The sequence below is a fragment of the Camarhynchus parvulus genome, chromosome 15 (assembly GCF_901933205.1).
Source record: "Camarhynchus parvulus chromosome 15, STF_HiC, whole genome shotgun sequence".
In the NCBI taxonomy this organism is placed as follows: Eukaryota; Metazoa; Chordata; class Aves; order Passeriformes; family Thraupidae; genus Camarhynchus; species Camarhynchus parvulus.
The window spans coordinates 10,824,587-10,845,748 of NC_044585.1; the positions used below are offsets into that span (position 1 = coordinate 10,824,587).

Sequence of the window (21,162 nt, forward strand, 5' to 3'; positions counted from 1 at the left end):
GTTTCTCATAAATGAACAACTCACCTCAACATCCAGTCCAAACTGAATAGCAAAATTCTCTGCTTCAGTGAATTTATGCTTGTGCAGTAAACGACTTAGTCTGGGGAGGAAATAAAATAAACCACTTCAATGTAAGTCCAGATATTAAAAAAAAAATACAATTCAATGGTTTTTCACAGAAACCAATACCTATTTTCTGGCAAGGCTTCAGTTAAACTTCTCATCACAACTATAGAAACTGGGTCTTCAGAGGGCCTGAGGATGAGAGGGAATTCTGTGAATTTATCAACTCTATGTGGAAGTAATTTGCCATTTTTATATAATAATGAGCTAGTTACAAACAAAATATTGTCTTACATCTGATGCTTTTCATGAATTCCTTCCAAGAAGTGTATTGTATCCTGTAGTGAGCAATGACAGAAACCATCAGGTGAAATAAACTGAATTCCAAATAAACCCACAGCATTTTTCTATGCTAAGAGAACTTAAAAAAACTTCCCTCAGTTTTTAGCTGTAGCAGCAGCAGGAACCACTGGCAGTGCTGTTACATAGTGCAAGAGACCTCAGACTAAATTGAAATTGTTCAGTTTGCTTCATAATAGAATATTTTTCTCTATCCTTTGGGGATATCACTTAATCTTTCTTTGTATGGTTCCTGCATAGTTTCTAGCAGAAATTGGTTCTAACCTAACAAGAATAACTCACTACCCTCTTTAATATTTACACGTATTAAGACAACTATATTTCTTCAAAGAAAAACAAAATCATCAAAACCTACAGTGCAAATCCCACTTTGAACAAGGGAAGAAACAGGAGACACTTCCAGAGAATAGAGCTGTTGCATAGCGGGCAATGCAAAAACCATTAGGCTTCTCATCTATTTAAAAAAAAAAAAAAAGGGAGAAAACAAACAAAGAAGTTAGAATTGCTTTTTTCTCTTACACTGGTGAGAGAGTGATATTTGCAGAATAATTTCTGAATTCTTGTGGAATTAGAGGGCAGTATTTGTAGGACTTTTTATGGAATGCAGATCTCCAGTTTGAGGAAGTTTAATGAAGGCTCAGACTTTGCCTCCCCCTCTCTCTCTCTCTCTCTAGGCCTATTATGTATAATTCAGCAGGTTTAATCTAATTTTTAGAATCACATAATGTTCATCCTGGTATTTTATGTCAGTGGACTGCACTGACTGTGGCTGGGGGTAGATGCTGAAGGCAGCAGAGATGTTGTTCTAAAGAAATCTGGGAAGGGGTGTAAGACAATAATACATTTTGCTGCTCTTCCTTGTCTGCCTACCTTAAAGAACCAAACAAATAAACCCCAAACCATCCATAAAAGCCCCAACCAGGGAGCTTGGCATGGGCATCCCCACAAGAATCCCAACAGCCCTCACTTCCTAAACCCTGAGATGTAAATGGCCACATTTCAGATTGGATTTAAGCTCCTCAGAATTCTCTGTGTCCCAAATATTTTGCCACCTCCATCCCTCTCCCCCTTTTATTTTTCCAATGAGCAATTGCATCACAATTAAGGAGCAGAACACAGATGAGGAGATTTTACCTGTTTGGCATCTGGCATTGTCATGACAATCAGTTTCACATTGTCAAGCCCCTGCCTAATGAAAGAGAAAGAGATAAAAGAAAGAAAAATTTGCTGTAGGAATCTGAGGTTAAAACTGAAATATTTTTCTTTCTGTGTTCTAGAAAATTTTGCATTCCATGACAACAACTACATTTAGAAATCCCCTTTATATTTTAATATATAGCTGAATGGTTTCTAGCACTTTCTCACACTTCAGAACAGTAGTTACCCTTTTTCACACATTCTGTTTAATCTTAATTTTTAAGAAAAGGAATTTCTAACAAGGACATGATGTTTTGCACCAGCATCTGGGCCAAAATAATGAGATATTTCATAGAAATCACAGCACCAGACAACTTTTCACTTCTCAGGGTTGGTGCTGTAACTCTTCACTTACCATGTGACTTGAGAGGAATCTGACTCAGTAGTGAGAAGAAATTCTTCAATATGTATTAAAGGCCAATCCCAAATTAGAGTGAGAGAATAAATATCCCACGTGCTTAAGATGTTCTAGATTTAAAAAAAAATCAGACATGAGTTCACATTTGCCTCATAGAAGACAGTTTTTGAACAAAATATTACATTTTGTGTCTTAAACAATGAATAGGAATAGAATTAAAAAAAAACACACAGGAAGATCAAGATGCTCTTGATATAAGTAAATATAAGCACCTTCATTTTACAGAAATTTCACTTCAAACCTTAAAAAATATGTTTATAAGCTGGTTCAAGAACATTGTAAAGTGAAGATTAAAGCAAATCATTACCCATACCTCTGTATCCAAAACAAACAGCTGATTGTCAAGGACTTGAAGTTTTGCAGCACCTAAAAAATATGAATATTCAAGTAAATTCATTATTTTTCTTGAGATATGTATCAGAAGCAAAAACATATTCAAACACACCACTAAGTATTGGAAACCTTGTGGTTTAACCTCATGGGTTAAACCAGTCCTTCCTAGGACTGTGCAAAGTTTAGCTTAAAGTGAATTGTGATTTATGTAACTAAGTTAAACTGCAATTTTGAAGCCCACATTTTGGCTGTACCGTTACAAAATTGTTCGATTTGGTACATGTGCATTTATTAAAAACAATGAAATAGCAAAAAATTAGTACATTCTGCAATTAAATATGAAATCTACACTTGTCTATAAAAAGATAAAACCTTCTTTACCTTGGATCAGACTTGAATCAGCAAAACTTTGAGCAGACACCAAGGCATTGGTGGGGTCCACCTCCCATCTGGAGAGCACATAATCACCTTTACCCTGAGAGGAGAGGCAAAGCAAAATGGGGTTGGACAGGAGATGTTTGACCACTGACATGTCTGCTTCTACCATTGATCTTTAACTTGGAAAGCTGCAAAACGAAATTTAACTTTATTCCTCTACTGCTGTTCAGAGTAAAACATTGATTTCTTTATTTTTAATTTAACATTTTTCCCCTTCTCCTTTCAAGGCCAGCCTTTGTTACAGCAATTGTTACACTCAGCAGTTTTTGGCTCTTTGAAAAACAGTATTTCAAAATATCCACTTTTCTTCCTCATAGAACATAAAAGCTGAATGAAATTACTCTGGGCCTACTGAGGAAAATCCCATTGAATTCAACAGGCTTCCAAAAATCAACTCAGAGAACTTGTTTGCAAGTTTGCCAATTACATTTCCAAGTAAGTCTATATTTTAATTTCTTTATTAGTTGCTGTATTTAATTCATGCTTAAAGCTTTGTTGAATGAGAAGATGATTGGAAGATTCTTGCCAGCTCTGATTTTGTCTGTGAGCTCAAGGATAATATCTACAAACAATCCAGCCTGTACAGACCAGGAACCAGTGATTTCTAAGCTCAGAAACTCAGGGTGAAAATACTTTCCCCTCATCCATCACAACAAAGTGATTTTGGAAATGACAGCAGTTATTTCCTTATAAGAAAAATTATGGACAGGCTGTACAAGTGACAACCTTTAAATTGACAGTGAAGGAAATGAAAAGCAAAAGAGTGCAAAAAGCTGATGAGCTGCTTGAAAAAGAGAGACAAATTTCTGGAGACAAATTTTGTTGCAGATCCAAAAATGCCATCACTGATCACATGGAAATTGTTCATGTTCTTAGTGCTTACCCCAATGATCAGATGGATTTTGTTCACTGAGCTGCTGATGACAAAGTCCTGACAGCCCAGGCTGTGATGCTTTCCCGTGGCGATGAAAGTTGTCTTTATCTGTCCTTGTAACTTGTGGGTGGGAGAGCAGGGATGGCCACAAATGGGGAAGAAAAAGAGTTGTTTACAGAACCAGTGGATAAAAATCTCTGCTCATTTCTAAATGTACAAAAAAATTAACAATCACAGGTATGAGGGGGAATAGTGGACTGGTAAATTGTCAATGGAATGTACAGAGCAAAGTTTGGTGACAAACCCTGCACTTTTAACAACTTTGCCAGTTTTGCAGTTGTTTCTTACTTGCTTTGCTGTAGTCATATCCATCTTCTCAATTGCTAAACATAAAAAAAAATAAAATCAGTGTTAAATAAACTTTTCAAAATTTTAAAAAGGCAAAAAGAAAGTTTTTGAATACAGATCTCCCTGTTCCAATGAAATCCCAAGGGTCTGTAGCTCATCGTACCTTCCTGTGTTTTTCCAAGAGGGACACACATAATGCAGAAGCATCCATTGCTTGTGAGAATGAACATGTGGTAAACACCTAAAAAATCCAACAGAAATATTTCAAACTGAAGTATTCAAGAGCAAGTAAAGAGAAGACTTGCTTGTAAACAGGACAGTGACATAACTGACCCCCCAAAAAATCACCTGACCAATAGATTAGGCTATCTTAAACAATAATTTTGCCATTTCCAACTAGGAGCAGAATAATATATAATATAATATAATATAATATAATATAATATAATATAATATAATATAATATAATATAATATAATATAATATAATATAATATAATATAATATAATATAATATAATATAATATAATGTAATATAATGTAATATAATGTAATATAATGTAATATAATGTAATATAATGTAATATAATGTAATGCAACGTAATGCAACGTAATGCAACGTAATGCAACGTAATGCAACGTAATGCAACGTAATGCAACGTAATGCAACGTAATGCAACGTAATGCAACGTAATGCAACGTAATGCAACGTAATGCAACGTAATGCAATGTAATATATTGTGACAGAACAGGGCTGGGAGCTTATAGAACAGAACCACTGAACTCTGATAGAAGAAGAGAGAAGGAATTCTTCCTTTTTTAAGCATTTTCATATGTTTAGCACAGTCTCAAAAGAAAAAAGTATTGAATTCTGAATGTTTGTTTCCTATGGCATTAGTAAAATAATTAATGAGATAAAGAAACTTCTACAACTTTGCTTTGCATTATGTATATAAAATTAACTTTTCTTTATGCTTTTCTGTATTACTTATTTTGTAATCTCTTTCCCTGAGAGCTATTAAAGGGGAACAAAATCACAAAAATTCAGACAAAGGGGGAGAAAAAAATCATTCAGTTCTTACCTGCGTCTGCATTATCTTTAACAAAAAAGAGATTTAAGTAGGTCTTTTCACTTGTAGATTGTTCAACCAAAATCTAAAATAGAAACAGCATAAAGACTATTATTTTGTATTTCACCAAAAATATTGAAATATTGATTATCAGTTCAAACTTTAAACATTTTTTAAGAAGGTTCTTGTTTATGCATGCCATTCCTAAATAGATTTTCCTTATTCATTACTCATGGGAACAGAAGTGCTCATTTCACCTGTTCAGTTAGAATATGTGGTCAAAAAGGCAAGGATGGTTATACTTTGGTATTTGGAAAAATGATTTAAAAAACCTCCAGAAAGTCTGAGAACAAAAGGTTCTGAGCAAAATTAAATAGGAAAGTTACTGTACCTTTGTTAGCAAGGTTTGTTTGGATGGGATGTGGATGAGATGTAAACTGCCACTTCTCTCACCAACCACAAGGAATTGTTTGTCTTGACACATACCCACTACATCCACGTTAGTGTCTGAAAAGATTCATGGCAAAATGTCAGATATCAAGATTTAGGTTTCATGAATAAATATTAACACAAGAATTGGACAAGACAGTGTCCCAGATTTCTTCAAAACAAGTTCTTCTGACTAAATGAAATATGGGAAGAGGCCGACAGGGAGTGGTTCCAGTATGCAGTGAGAACTTAGAAAGGATTCTAATGAAATTGTACTGAAATAATTAATTGCTTTCAGAAGCCAAAATCACTTTTTATTACTTAGGTACTTGTTATAATGCTTCCCTTTGCAGGCTAGTCAGCCACTTGCTATGTTCTCCTGTACAAACCTGGGTATTTTAAAAGCCAGTTTTCACTTGCCAAGTGGAATTCCAAAGGAAAGAACTCACCAAACTGGATGTGCATCAGAAGAGACAGCCCAGTGCTGTCCAGAAGTGCCACAGACCTGTCCACAGCAACAATGCTGCCATCCCTGGAGCTGCATGCATGGAGCTGGGGGTTCACAGAGACCTGGCAAGGGAAAGGTTGTTTCACACAGGAACACTCCAGAAAACATGACAAAGGAGCCCAGGTAATTATTAGGCAAAAAAATCCAAATTAATTAAAGACAAAAGCAGAGCTTTGATGGGCTGTACCTTCTCTGAAGATGTGATTTGCAGCAGAGTATCCACCTGGTACAAGGCAGTGCCACACTCCTGGCCCAGCCCCACCGGCAGCTGCCCGGTGTCCTCGTTCAGCAGGAGCTCGATCTCGTTCCACATCTCTGCCTGGGATAAACATTTCAGGACACCTTGTAGAGCAGACAGCTCTATAAAGTTATGTGGCTACAGGTTTTATAATTTTCATTAGTATTTATTAGTTTTATTACTGTATGGGGGCACTTTGTACAAGAAACCTCGTGAGGATAAAGAGTTTGTTTAAAGCCAAGTGAGCAGTGTGGATCCCGGCCTGGCTGAAGGCAGCCTGGGGAGATTTCACCAACTAAATTCACTGCCAGTGCTCCCCACCATGCTGTGAGCCCCCCCTGCTCACAGGGACACATTCCCTACCCTCGGGGACCCTCATCCCCTCTGCTGGTGACAAACCCCAGCCCACAGGGACCTCCATCCCCTGCCCTCAGGGAAACCCTGCCCCTGACAGGGGTGACAAACCCCTGCCCACAGGGACCCCAATCCCTCACTGCGGCGGTGACATCGCTATTTCCACAAGGATATCTCACCGGTGACACTCCCCTCTCACCGGTGACACTCCCGTCCCCTCAGGTACCCCGATCCCCTCACCGGTGACACTCCCGTGCCCTCAGGGTCCCCGCGCTCCCCTGACCGCGCCCCCTCGTCTTCTCCTGGGTTTCAATTTGGCGGGAGCCGGGACTGGCTCAACGGGTCGCGGCTGCAGCCAAATCTCCGCGAAGGCGAAGGCGCCTCCCCGGCCCATAACGCCCCGCGCTCCCCCGCGCTCCCCCCAGCGCCACATCCGGGCACCCGCGCTGAGGGCGGGCGGGGCCGCGCGATCGCTGTGGCCGCGCAGCCGAGCGAGGTCGAGCCCTGCGAGGACGTTGCTGAGGGGCGGCGGCCCGGGCTGTCGATCATGGCGGTGAGCGGTGGTCGCTGCCGGGTTTTGGGGCGAGGGTGGCGTGGAAGGGGCTGTGGGGGGCAGAGCCGGGGAGGGCCCGGTCGGGAGCCGTGTGCGCGGAGGCACAAAATGGCGCCCGCCGCGCCTTCGGCTGCGGCGCCATGATGGGCTCGGGGAGGGGCGGCCGCGCTGCTCCCAGCGCTTCCATCCCCGTCTCCAGAAGTTTCTGGTTCGTTCCTCGGGGCCTGGGGAGAGGAGAAGACTCCCTGGGACTGAGCCCTGGTGGATCCACGGCTTTGGGGAGAAGTGCTGTGGTTGTACCGGCGTTTCTCGTGGGGGCTGTGGGGCGAAGCTTCTCTCTGAGGGAAGAGACCTGGTGTCTGGGCCATGCTAAATTTTCGTTTTTCTCCTTTTCTTCTCTCTTTCTCTTTGTGTTTGGTCACAGGCTTTTTTGCATTCAATTAATTCGCTCCTATCCTGCTTTTTACGGTTAATATCGATGGGAAACGCCTCTGTTGTAGTTACCACTACCCTTCATGTTCAAACAGGGTCTAAGTGTGGTTTTATTTTCTCTGAAAAAATTTTGTGATCTGGTAATGTACAAAGATATTTCGCCTCTAATCGTGTTGAAGAATCAGTAAGAGTTAACATAAAGTGGTCAATTTTTTCAAAAGTTGTTAAATAGTTTTGAGTGCAAAAAAATCCCCAAAACAAAAAAACAAAAAAAAAAAAAAAAAAAAAAAAAAAAAAACCAAACAAGCAAGGCTGGAAATTGATAAAACTTTTTAAAGCTGACTTTAAGCATTTTGCGGTGTCTAATCTGGTAGTTAAAGTTCTTGTCTTGAAAGTTTGATCAGTGGTGAAACAGAGCCAGGGGACTTTAAACTTCTGGAGAAAATTCTTATGTAATGTTTTTAAATTTTTTTGTTATATAACTTAGGCTGTCAAGAGTAAGGTACGTTTTTCTATGAAAGGACTTTAACTATGTACTTTGCTCTTGCACTTTAGATGCTCCTACTACATTTAGAAGTTCCTCTGAAGTGTAGGTAAGGGGCTTATTCAAGGTAACACCGAACACTGGTGCCAGTCTGAGAACTGAGAATAATCTCAGTTAATTCTGTCAGGTTTTTAATTGGTGTTTTTTCTGTAGCACAGATTTCCCTCAGGTGCAGAGCACAAGGGCACTAACGAGCAGCACTGTGTAAATAATGGGATTGGTAGCCTTGGAAATCGTGGCAGTGGGCTCAGTTTCACTTGGATAATGTGTTTTAAACACTCAGAGCTGATATTCTCGTTCTTCTCAAGTAACTTCACAGTGTAAACAGTAGTAGCTGAAATATAAATCCAAATATTTACCTGTAGGGTGTCATGAAGAAAGTGGTGCTATTAGCACACAGTGTATTAATGACAGTTTGTAATACCTGTTGAGGTTTAAGACAAAGTAGCTGCTTTATTTTCAAAGCAATGGATATAAATGAGCATTTGAGAGGTTTTCCTGTTTTGTTCAGTTGGCAAACCATTCTGCCAGTTGCAGCTGGTGGAAAACTGCAAGTTCAAGTCTTCTGCTACATTAAATTGTCTTCCTGAATAGCAGTTCTGGGCCAGATGATGTCCTTAGTGACATCTGCTGCAGCCCCACTTCTGTTGTCCAGAGGTTTGGTTGTGGCTGGTACAGAGGAGATCAGAGCAAGAGCAGGGAAGCTGTGAGATGATTCCTGAGAGCACATTCACCCTCTCAGTGTGTGCTGCTCACTCTGTTCCTTTCAGGGCACTGTGCACCAGCTGTACTCATTTACCCCTCACATTGAGTCACAGAGTATCTTGGTTTCACAAAACCACGTTTTGGATTTAATCCTCCTACATCAAGGTTTAGAAGGAGTGGAGGGAACATCTTGGTTTTTATTATCTGGTAAAAATGTGATCTTGGAACAGCTGTAAGTGACCTGTGTGTGGTCTCCTACAAATAAATCTTTTTGCAGAGATGCTGTTGAGGTGTTTCCTCATTCCAGAGTGAGCTGTCTAACCCTAATGCACCGTCCTGCATTTCCCTTCAGAGTTCACTCCGTGCTTCAGAACTCTCTGGGGATTTTGTGCTGTGCCTCAGTGATGCCCAAACTTGTCACTCAGATCTGTTGGGACAGCACTGACCTTAAGTAATCCTGGTCATGGAAATGCTAAAAGGTGATTGACCTCCAAACACCATTTAGAGAAAACTCTGCCTCCGAGTTTGGTGTTACTGATACTCTCAGAAGTACATGGAAAAAGTAAAGTACAGTTTAATGTAGTGAGAGAGCAAAATACGAACTTTATATCAGTTCTCTGTATTAAAATCTTGAAAAATCAATCTGCATGCAGTTGCACAGTTCACTACAAATCTGTAAAGCTATCGTCTAAGCATGGGGTGAGCACAGCATTGTCTTTACAAAAAATAAATAATAATTAGATGTCTCTGCGGAGGAAGCATGAAGTAAATTGGGTTTTTCTTGGTTTTCAGTCCTAAGCTTCTGTTTCTTAAAAATTCTGTCCTCGTATGTAGGGTAGTGATACAGAACGAGATGGAGTAGTCCCAGAAAAATCCTCTCCAGAAAGAGAGAAGAAAAAGGAACAATCAGATGCCTCCAGTTCTCCCAGAACATCAAAGCATCACTACTCGAGATCGCGCTCACGCTCCAGGGAGAGGAGACGGAAGTCAGGTACGGCCTCGGTGGGAGCAGGTTGCTCGTGCAGCTAAATTCTCTCAGAAACAATTTGGGGGAAAACAGACAGCCTTAGCCCTAGTAACTTGTTAGAATTGGGAAAAAAATGCATCTACTACTTTTGGGTTGTATCCTAAGTATTGAAACTGTTGAGGGAAAAGGTCTTATCAGTGTTGAGGGGATCAGGAAGGGGAGACACGATCAGACCACACCAAACAGGAAACTGTCCCATTTTGTTTCATTTTGATTAGATAAGCATAGACTGGGATACTTTTGCACAGTTGTAACAGGAATAAGGTTACTTGGCAGAAGAACATGATTGGAGTGTGATGTGAGTTAGTTTTTCACTGTCAGAGCTTAAATGAATGCAAAGCACTGGGACTAACAGCCAGAGTTTGCTTTCTGCAGTAGACACTCAAATCGGGCTGTTTGTCTTTTAAATCTTTATAAATCCATCCCTTCAAGGGATGGAATAATTGAAAGGAGCTAGAAAGATTATAGCCAGGTGATTTCCTCTTTATCTTGGTAAATGACAGTAAATGTTTTCTTCTGCAGATACTGAAGGAAGAAAACACAGAAGCCGGAGCAGAAGCAAAGAGGTAATTAACACTTTGTAGCGTTTAGGTAATTGTACGTCTTAAAAAGTATCTTATAGTAATGCACATAATGTGTAAACTTATATAGATGACTTTATGGTAAGTACAAGAAATTGAGAACTTTAAGCTTAAAAATGGATATGGAGAGCCTTTCATAGTGAAGCATGATTGCAGCCATCATGTTGACAAGGTAATAGTTTTATAGAAAATGCTTTCAGAAACTAGTAACTTAATTTCTTTCTTTTTTTTTCTTTTTTTTTTCTAATTTTTGTGGAAACATCCAAAAGAGAGAGTTCATGTCGAGAAGTAGAATGGTGTTCTTGAACACTTTTACAGAGCTTCCATTATCCAAAAGCCTTAGGTGGCCTTGTTCCTGGTCACTGTTCAGGACTTTGAATAATACATACCTGTCTACTTAGGTGTATTAAAAGTAATTTGCCATCGGACTGAGCTCTGTTTATTGCATCCTTTAATTGTAAAGGCTGTCATGGCTTGACAAGCAAGCTGAGTCAGCTGGAAATGCGACAGTAGCAGCAAAAATTTCAGAGGGCTGTCTCTTAAAATAAATGAATAAGTGTGTGTGTGTGAATATATAGGGGAGTGAGAAGAGACAGCGTCAATAATGCCTTAAAAATAACTGGCTCACACACCAGAGAAGAGCTGAAACAAGCAAAGCAGGAGCATCGAAATAGTCATAAAGAAGCTTAAGCCATGTGGGGCAATAGGCTGGAACAGATAAGGCACTTTATAACCTCAAACCCGGGTCAGGAACTTCTCCTTCCCCCATTCCAATGGAAGCTCTGTTAAAAAAAAAAAAGGAGGAAAGAAAAATCTAGGCGAGTTTTTGTGAAATTGAATAATCTATTGTTTAGCTCACATGATAACATTTCTATAATAAATCATACTCAGCGTGCTAATGCGCGAAGAGACTGAACTGAAGACGCTGCAGACTCAGATAGCAAAATTATAAGCCTACTTCATGATAAGGTAACTATTAGTCATTCAAACTCATATTTCCCTTAAAAATATCTTAAATCCGTTATGGGATATAATGGTGGTTTTATTACTAAGTGTGTGTCTGGAAAATGTGATTGAAAAACAAATTCTAAGACTCTTTAATTATTAAAAAAAGGTGTTTAAAATCCTTTCCAGTGCTTTGCCAGGCTGTTGGGTCTAATCTTACACAATTTATTTAGCAGCTTTTAAGTTTTGCAGAGTGAACAGATGAGAAATGATCTCCCACAGTAGATGTACTGTTGTCATTCATTTGCAAGATTAAGCTCTGTCTGTAGACTAAATGCTGAGTATCAATAATTCTTCTTAGTATGTATGTGAGAACAACGACTTAAATAAATATATACTTAAAATTAGTGTACAGGTAACTTCAGATGTAAGAACTGATTATTAAAGGAGCTAAGAATAAAATACTGTGAAAGCAGGAAAATTATGTAATATTCTTGATTACTTGAAAAACAATAAACAAATGTATTTAGAAGTGGATACATATCAATAAAGAATTGGGCTTGGGCAAATGGGTAAAAACCAATTATAGCATCTTCTCCAGACTCATTTGAGAGAGAGTTCTGATGGAAGAAAAGATTTTATGATTACTTAAGCGAGAAAACCAAACAAACAGCTTCTGAATAATTGGGATTTATCTTAGTTTGTGACTTGAACATTGTTTAAACATAAGACTCAAGTGGGCTATACTTTTGTGCTAGAAAGGTTTCAAAACACACTGGATATATTAAGAAAGGGTGTTGATGTCACGACTTAGTCTCTAAGGAAAGCACTGGCAAAAATCAGGCCTGACCTTGCTAAATATTTTTGGCATTGCAGCTATAAAAAGGAATCTTTTTTTTTTAAGAGGCACTGCAGGAAGGAATTGCAGTATAGTGGAGCAGCATATCTGTAATTTCAAACTACTGTGGGAAGTCTGAGTGATGCATGTTCATTTGAAATACTAAAAATGGGATGTCAGCCATGTAAATTATCACTTTGCTTTGTAAAAACTGTTGGAAGTTTCTGAAGAGAGTTTTGCTCTAGAAAATAATTACCTAATGATGACTAGAAGATTTTTTTGGTTCTAAAAGCAAAATAGTTTGTCTGGAACTATGTGTGGATTTTAGTAACTTCCTACATGGAAAGCTCAGGCAAATATTAAATAATCACTGCAACTGTGTTTATGTATATGCATATTCATAAATTGTCAGGTTCTTTAAGATAGGTCCTTAAATGCTTGGAATGGAGACAGTAATGAAATGACAGGTTTTTTGTTACAATGCTGTGAGTTTTATATGGAAACACTGTAAAGATACCTGGATGGATACCGTAAAAATCCTTTCTAGACAGTGGGAGGAGGGAAAAGGGGGAAAAATGATAGTGTGCATTTACAGTTTTGGGTAGTTGGTGGCATTAGGTAAAGCAGCCGTGGCTCATGATTGAGTCACACTCCTAAGGTTACTAATGTTGCATCACAACTTAGCATTTTTATCTTCTGATACCCATACTAACTCTCTTTGTTGCACTATTTTCCTGAAAGAACCAACTTCTTCTTAAAACAGGCAAGAAGACATGAATCCAAAGAGAAGTCCTCCAAGAAGCACAAATCTGAAGATCACAATGACAAAGAGCATTCTTCTGACAAGGGAAGAGATAGCCTAAATTCATCTGAAAATGGTGAGGAGAGGCATAAACGCAAAGAGAGAAAGTCATCCAGAGGGAGGAGTCATTCCAGATCCAGGTCTCGGGAAAGGTAAGTTGTTGCATGTGATTGTTGTGTGAGTGCATTTCCAAAAGCCATCTTTGGAATTATTGTAGAGGTCCATTCCTGACCTAGTGTAAAGCATCACTTTATATTGCATGTTTCAGTTTTCACTGGGTAGTGCATTTGTAGATAGTTATTTTGCAGATTACTTTGAAATAAAAGTACAATATTGCACTAAGACTTTGTATAGGGATGTGTCTCACATTTATAATTGGTATAGAAAATACTAAACAGTTTATTAAATGTACCTTATTGTCAGTGACAGGAAAGCAAATACACCTTACTGTGACGTGGCTCTTTACCTCCTAAATCATGAGCTTCCTCACGGGGAGTGCTGGCCAATTCTCCTTGCCTGGTAGCCCACCCAGCACGTTCTGAGGGTAGGAAAATTCCTGGGACAAGCAGGCTGCTGCCAGCAGAGCTTCTCCCTGTGTAGCTGAGGGATGTGCAGCAGACAGGGTAGCAAGGAACAAGCTTTGGCTAATGACAGGCTGAGGGACTGGAGGTGACTCACAGGCTGCAGCTTGGACACTTCTTCACAAGGGTCTCGGAATACCATAGAGAAAGGCGGGGTTGTGTTGCCTTGGATTTAAGATTCCTGCATCAGATTAGTTTGGCTTTGTATTTGTTTTGAGGTGTACACTTTAATGAACAACTAAAAATAGCAGTGGTGGTGAGTATGGTTATTTACAGAAACTGCAGCTCAGTTGTGGCTGGCAGTGGGCTTTGGTTCCTTTCCTATTTCATCCTTCAGACCTACAGCTTAACCCGTTCTAGGCATGATCACTTCCATGTGTAGTTTGCAGTCTCCCAACCCTGCCTGATGCATTTTGCCCTGTGGTGGTGATCCCATGTGTGAGTCCTTAAGTACAAACTGCATTTGGACACGAGAACACGTGTAAGAATTCGGGGCGTGTGTTTCAGACGCCATCGGAGCAGAAGCCGTGATAGGAAAAAATCCCGATCCCGCAGCAGAGAGAGAAAGCGACGGATCAGATCCCGCTCTAGATCAAGATCTAGACACAGACACAGGAGCAGAAGTAAAAGCAGAACTAGGAGCAGAAGCAGGTAAGTGTCACCTTCCATATACGTGGTGATGTTTGGTTGGACGTTCTGTGGTGGGCTGATGGGATGGGTTTACCAGTTCATGTCTGTTCAGTGCAGTTAAACGAGTTTGGCTTTTTCTCATCTGTATGAGAGTGGGTTCAGGACTGGGCAATTTGCTTGGTCTTAGAGAAACATTTTTCCTGGGCAGCTGAAGTGTCTCAAGCTCTTGGCTTTTCATAGTGTGACTTCTTGTTAGCAATAGTGTTTAGGTGAGGAGTGAAGAGGATGATACAGGTGACTCTTTCCTGTTTGATAAAATAGTAGTGTGCTTGGCATACTGCTGTATTTATCCCTTCAGTTTGTGTGCATATGACAAAAGGAGAGTTTATCTGGGAATCATTGGCTGTCAGAGCAGATACACAGATCAGAAGCTAATTCTAATCAGCTCCACAAAATCAACTGAATTTTTCCGTGAAGTGGCAGTTGGTGTGGTGTTAAGATAAATTTTGATTCAGATGGAGTATTTCTGGTATGAATGTACTCTTCAGTGTTAGTGATTACCAGCTCCTCTTTGTCAAGTGCAGCTGGAGAATATTTATCACATTAATTTTTCTCCCCGAGTGCTTTGATTTCTTCCTTAAATTCTAGAAGCACTTGATCCAGACACATACTGGCTTGGTCTGGGTCTGTTTGACAGAGTTGAGTTTCCATACCTCACCTGGGATATGCTGGAGTTGCCATTTTCATCTCTGTGTACTAGTTAATGTTTTTCAATACTGATAATGCATTCAGTATTTTGGTGTAGAGTCTCTGTATCACCTTTGCGTTCTTAATGTCCTGTAGGATTTTCTCAATGGTGAAGCTGAAATACAACTTAATGATTGCTACAGATACTTTGTTGAAAGTAGTTTGAATGAAAATCAGTGTCCCTGCGGAGCTGCTAGAAAGTGTTGACTGTTCCAGTTCTCTTAGTAGTGTTTTCACCAGAATATTTTTAATTGTTCTATGACTGGTTATGACTACTCAGCATTACAGTGGAACATTGGAGTCTTAACCATCACACTCGTGTAATGCTACAACATCCCTTGTGAAAGTGTTCAGAAGACTTAACCTTTCTGAAGAAGTAGTTGAATTTCCTGGTTTGTGTCATGTTTTTGACATGCACTTTCTACCAAACATTGAGCTGGGGTGAGTAGAGCTGAGTCTGCAGTTGGTACAGTTACTTGTATTTAATGGATGTTTAAAAGTCACTTAGAGCATTGTGTGTAATGGCTCCATGCATGTCCCAGAATAGATTTTGGCTTTTGCAGTGGAATTCAAGTTGCCTGAAACAGAACATCAAATATGGGAAGAAAAAGTAAGGGGATAGTCATAGTTTAGGAATTTCTGCAGCTGGGAACAGGCCTTGTGGGATGCTGGTGGACATACTGCAAGAATCCTTTTGTTTTAAGTTATGTTTGTGTCTCACAAGTCATAGAGCATGGAAGTAAATGAGGCATAAGTCTTTTTTATCTGGAGCTAGAATACTTCATCAAGTTCAGGGCTCAAAGTCTGGAAAAGAAGGTGACTTATGGGGCAGTCCTCAAGGCAAACTCTGCACAAGCCAGAACAATGTGATGTGGAAGTCTACCTGTTAGAACTCACCTGTGAAGGGAATTCCATCATTCCTGACATGCAGTTTTTGTTGTGTTACAGTGAGCAGGCTGCGACAGAAGCATTTGTAAATAGCAGAGCTTGACCTTCTCCTGATGGTTCTTTGCATAATCTCAAGCTCAGATTTTCAGGGGATTTGTTCGCTTGGGCATTTAAAGCAATCTTTTGGTTTGTGAGTGCATAAAACCTCCTGGCAGTTCTTCACTGGTTTGGCTCTGATTAAGTGCTAGGTGGAAAACGTGACAGCAGCTGCTTGTTTCAAATGGAAATACTTCAATACAAAAGCTCAAATATTTATTTCCTTGATGTTTACCAGTGCAATAAAGCATCACAGACCAAAGACAAGACCAAACAACCATAGTCAGCATGGGAAAAATGAAGGTATCTTTGAACAGGCATTACATCTTATCTCAGGAATGCAGATCTGTCACTTCCCAGTGCCTGAATCTGCATCTTGCCATCTTCTCTGAAAAGATAAGTCTTGCCTCCTTTGTATTCTACCAGATTTGTCATGTAAACAAGGATCTTTTTGTAGCTTCAGTCTGCATTTCATGATGTCTGTAGGTGCTGCCCAGGTTTCAAACAGAAGAAGGAGAATATCTGAATGCCATGGAAAGTGGCTGTTGTCAAGTTAGCAATTATGCCCAGTTAGCAGTTGCCCCAAATGAGTGATAATAACATTTAAGTTTAAAAATTACAGAAACACCTTTGTGCATCTCAACTTACTGGTTATGGCAAATCTGGGAGAAGTGTGAGTGATATCTCCTGTAAATTAACCTTTGTTGAGCACTTCCAGGGTCTGTGACTTCTTTGTTTGAAACACCAGTGTCAGAGGCTTAAACTGGGATAAACCCTTATCTCTTGTACTGCAGATATTGATGATCCTAGCACAGAGAACTGCTGCTAATAGCATTTTTATATGTTTTTTGGGTAGCTGTTGTTTAAATGGGATTAGGTACAGATGTCCTAAGAATGTCTCCTGCTTTGAAGGAGGTGGGGAGAAGGTTAGTGAAGAAGAGTTGAACTGAATGTTTTGGTATTTTAATTAAAAATGCATTTTAACTGTGTTCTTTTCAGATGATCAGGCTCCAGGTAATTCATGCTTCAGAGTTCTCTTCCTTAGAGAAACCCAAGACACATCTCATGTTCAGCTTAGTAGAGTCCCTCAAAGCACATCTAGGGAAGAGGATACAGAGGGGAGAGTAGTAGTAATTTCCTGAAGTACTACTCCACTTCTTAAATGGGGCCTCTTCAAAATGCTTCTTATTAACATAATTACAGTGCTTTGAGGTCTCTTATGGTTTTAAAACATTCTTCTAGCTTGATTCATTCAAGTTCTCTTGCAACTTTGACCAGAAATTAGATGATTTTCCTTAGGATTTAGAATCTCTAGAGCACATCTATTTGTTCTGAACACTGAGTATGAGAGAGTAAATAAATACCCAGAATTGCACATTCTGTTACAGCTGGAAATCTTCAGTTTTACCTCTGTGTTCTTACAAGGTGACTGTTGCAGTATAAACTCTCTGAAAGCTTTTCTTGAGAGCTCCAAATGAATCATAAAGCAAATTTTCAATGCTGTGATCAAATACTTTATGAAATATTAAGCTGCATGTGTGCCTTCATTGTTTTAGCAGTTGTTAAATTTGGTTACAGAGAGCGAAAGAAGAGAATTGAAAAGCCCCGAAGGTTCAGCAGGAGCCACAGCCGGAGTCCGAGCCCGCCGCTGTTCCGGGGACGAAACACAGCTATGGATGCACAGGAGGCCTTAGCCAGAAGGTCAGAAACTGTGGTGTTTTTAATGAAATGTGATGTGAATAAGCTCCTGGTGTTGATTTTGCATGTCTAAATATTTTTATTTTCGTGTATCTCTAGGCTGGAAAGAGCAAAGAAATTGCAAGAACAGAGAGAGAAGGAAATGGTTGAAAAACAGAAGCAACAGGAAATGGCTGCAGGTAGTGCATGTGTATGAAATGAATTCCTGAGCAGTAGTGTGAATGGAAGATGGATAGGCTTGTGTTACAGGAGTGTTACAGTCTTACCCAACAGATAGGCAGGAAAACTAAAAACAAGAAAATCCCAGCAAAAATGATTGAGATTTCTTATTACTTGCTGAGTGTACAAGAAAAATGTTTTATGTTGGGCTGTTAAGTAATTTCATGATGGCCATTGGGCTGCTATTTGCTCAGGGATGTTTAGAACCACAAAGTGCTTTACTTTCACTTGTAGTTTCTGGTTTACTAAAACTCCTGGGGACATGTTCCTTAGTTGAGAAATCCCATCTATTTTACCATTCACTTGTTATCTGTGCACTTCCAATTTCTATTGAAGGGAAGTGTTTGGGTGGTTTGGCTTTTTTTGTTTGGTTCTGGGGCAGGTTGGTGGTTGGCTTTTGGGTGTGTGTTGGGTTTTTTCCCCAAAATCCAAAGTTCTTCCTGACAAGTTCCCTTTGTTCCTCAGCGGCCGCAGCCACGGGAGGCTCCGTCATCAACGTGGCCGCTCTGCTGGCCTCGGGGACACAGGTGACCCCTCAGATCGCCATGGCAGCTCAGATGGCAGCACTCCAGGCCAAGGCACTGGCAGAGACTGGCATAGCTGTGCCCAGCTATTACAACCCAGCAGCAGTGAACCCCATGAAATTTGCTGAGCAAGAGAAAAAGCGGAAGATGCTTTGGCAAGGCAAAAAGGAAGGGGTAATGTTGGCTTCTCTTACCTTTGTAACTTCAGTCTGCATTTCATGATGTCTGTAGGTGCTGCCCAAGTTGCAGCAGAAGAGAGAGACTATCTGAATGCCATGGAAAGTGGTTGTTGTCAAGTTAGCCATTATCCCCAGTTAGCTGTTGCCCCAAATGAGTGATAATAACATTTAAGTTAAAAAATTACAGAAACACCTTTGTGCATCTCAACTTACTGGTTATGGCAAATCTGGGAAAAGTGGTTGGTAACACTTGTTTGGGAATATCTTACACTCAGTGTAAAGATGCTGATGAGTGTTATTTCCAACTTTTGTATCTCTTAGCAAGTTTTAATATCAGCTTGAAGTAAAACTTCAGTAAAGCTTGGAGTTGGACTTTGATGATCTTGTGGGTCCCTTCCAACTCAGAATATTCTGTGATTTAGGAGTGAAAGGACTAAGGTCATTATTCCTTCAGTGATAAATGGTTGTGACGCAAGACTCGGGGAAGCCCTGAGCGTCATAAAGCTTCAGAGGTATAGTTGGATCTTAGTGTTATTTTGTGAGTTTACCTACAGCTTGTAACTAAACATCAAACCCAGATGGTCTCCCTCTACTGGGGAGGGATGGCTGAGGTATGGAATGTGTAACCTCTCATTTCTGGGACTGTAGAGATTTCTCCTGTGATGGTTGTGTTCTCTCCAATTGCAAATTTCAAAGGCAAGTCTATCGACCTTGCTGGTAACTTTTCAGGAGCAGAGTAATGCAATATTAACCCTAACAAAAACCATAAATACAAATAAGCCTTCAGGCTTTTGTGCTCTGTCAAATGCCTTTGCAATTAGTGAAGTAAGAAAGGCACCCGTGGCAGTTGCTTTTTCAGAAAGTTGCTGGATTTCAGTCGAGCTTTTGCCTGCTGATACTGTGGAAAAAATGGCCACTTTAATATTTGTCGTTTTGTATTTTGTTCCTGTGGCATAGAGGTGTTTGTTAGGCTGTTTCCATCTTGCAGCACTTACACAACAAGCTCCCTTACCTTTACAGACTGTTCCATAAGATGTGAAAAACAAACCAGTTTCTGTGGCAATGGTGGGAGACAGAAGGGAGGGCAGGAGAACCCTGAGGGCTCTCTGGGCAGTTCTTCCTGAATTGTGCTGCATATTGATCAATTGCAATAAAAAATTAATTTTTCCATAATTTACTTTAAACCTGAATTCCAACCAAGCTCTCAGACCTTTGGAAATGCCAAAGTAAGGAACACACCTGTGTTTGAACATCATGGTTAGGAAGGTTTCCCTCACAAAGAGCACCTGTGAGGATGCTGCAGGAGGAATGTCAGGCTTGGAAAGCTTTTACTTCTACCTCTGGTACAGAATGAGTTTGTCTCCTGCACTGCTCTATTGTGCTTTTAATGGAATCTTATGTAAAAAGGTGACACTTTTTTTTTATCTGAACAGGACAAATCACAGTCTGCAGAAATATGGGAAAAACTAAATTTTGGAAACAAGGACCAAAATGTTAAATTCAGAAAACTGATGGGCATTAAGGTAAAGAATTCTGAATATGTAATTATGTTTATTAATTGCAAGATAATTATTTCACTTTCTGTTTTAGTGTACCTTATCCAGTAAAGATTCTAAGTTAACCTGATGTAGTTAAGAACTTTTAAGTATTTATTAAGCTCAAAAGCAGCATCTAAACTTGAATTTAATTCAAAAATCAACTGGTTGAAGGCCTTTGTGTTTCTTGAGAGAGAAGATCTGTGCTAGAATGCTGCAGCAATAAACCCAAATGCTTGAATTGTTACTCTTGTAAGAATTTGTGAACCTCACTTGCCCAGAGCTGACGTCTGTGTTGTGTTTCCAGAGCGAGGATGAAGCTGGCTGCAGCTCCGTGGATGAGGAGAGTTACAAAACCCTGAAGCAGCAGGAGGAGGTGTTCAGAAATCTGGATGCACAGTATGAAATGGCCAGATCACAGACTCACACACAAAGAGGAATGGGATTGGGGTTCACATCTTCCATGCGAGGAATGGATGCAGTTTGAAAAATGGAAAGAAAAAAAACAAACAAAAAAGGCTGTTTTGAAGTTTGAGACTGTGGAAGGTTCTTGTTCACATGTTGGGTCCTTGTTCACCAAAAAGCTAGCATTCTAGCTTGCATGGGTGTTGCATTGACTTTAATTTATTGAAAAATACAATTTTTTTTGTAAATATCAGATTAGTGATACTGGTGTTAGTGTTGTAATCAGGTTATACCCCACTTCCATTAAACTTGACAGAACTAGAGGAGGACAGTATTTTTTAGTTAAAGTTCTACTTTTCAAACCAAGCAGCAGATGGGAAGAGCTCATACATGGATATTTCGTGTCCACTGTCTTGTGTACTTTTGTACTTTAACCTTGTACAGTTATTTTCAATTCTTGAAACATGAAAGAAACATTGTGTAGATGTTATTTAGCGGTCTGGGCCAATAGGCACATAATCCAGTGCAAAAAAACTGGTTAATAATAAAGACATTTTTTTTCTCTAAGGTCATATAGTAATTTGTCTTTTGGGCCGAACTTCCA

At 39.7% G+C, this 21,162-nt stretch overlaps 2 protein-coding genes across 3 annotated transcripts in view; one reads left to right on the forward strand and one right to left on the reverse strand.

The window, feature by feature from the left end:
- Positions 1 to 6,969, reverse strand: part of KNTC1 (kinetochore associated 1) — a 31,673-nt gene extending 24,704 nt beyond the window's left edge. Inside the window, exons 1-16 of one of the 2 annotated variants that reach the window (XM_030958907.1) lie at positions 6,870 to 6,969; positions 6,225 to 6,356; positions 5,979 to 6,099; positions 5,492 to 5,607; positions 5,113 to 5,185; positions 4,195 to 4,272; positions 4,032 to 4,066; positions 3,693 to 3,803; positions 2,753 to 2,846; positions 2,352 to 2,404; positions 1,976 to 2,088; positions 1,558 to 1,612; positions 779 to 877; positions 358 to 401; positions 190 to 255; positions 25 to 100 (exon numbers count right to left, since the gene is read on the reverse strand). In XM_030958907.1, coding sequence (XP_030814767.1) covers positions 25 to 100; positions 190 to 255; positions 358 to 401; positions 779 to 877; positions 1,558 to 1,612; positions 1,976 to 2,088; positions 2,352 to 2,404; positions 2,753 to 2,846; positions 3,693 to 3,803; positions 4,032 to 4,066; positions 4,195 to 4,272; positions 5,113 to 5,185; positions 5,492 to 5,607; positions 5,979 to 6,099; positions 6,225 to 6,350 — 1,260 coding nt within the window. In that variant the 5' untranslated portion in view covers positions 6,351 to 6,356; positions 6,870 to 6,969. The other variant, XM_030958908.1, reaches the window with a different exon arrangement.
- A 321-nt stretch (positions 6,970 to 7,290) lies between these two features.
- RSRC2 (arginine and serine rich coiled-coil 2) lies at positions 7,291 to 21,125 on the forward strand. The gene is given in 11 exon segments (XM_030959137.1): positions 7,291 to 7,315; positions 7,318 to 7,650; positions 9,690 to 9,854; positions 10,413 to 10,456; positions 13,018 to 13,208; positions 14,145 to 14,288; positions 17,577 to 17,699; positions 17,796 to 17,875; positions 18,381 to 18,613; positions 20,052 to 20,141; positions 20,461 to 21,125. Coding segments are annotated over 11 exon segments (1,608 nt in total). The 3' UTR covers positions 20,641 to 21,125.
- The last annotated feature ends 37 nt before the right edge of the window (positions 21,126 to 21,162 follow it).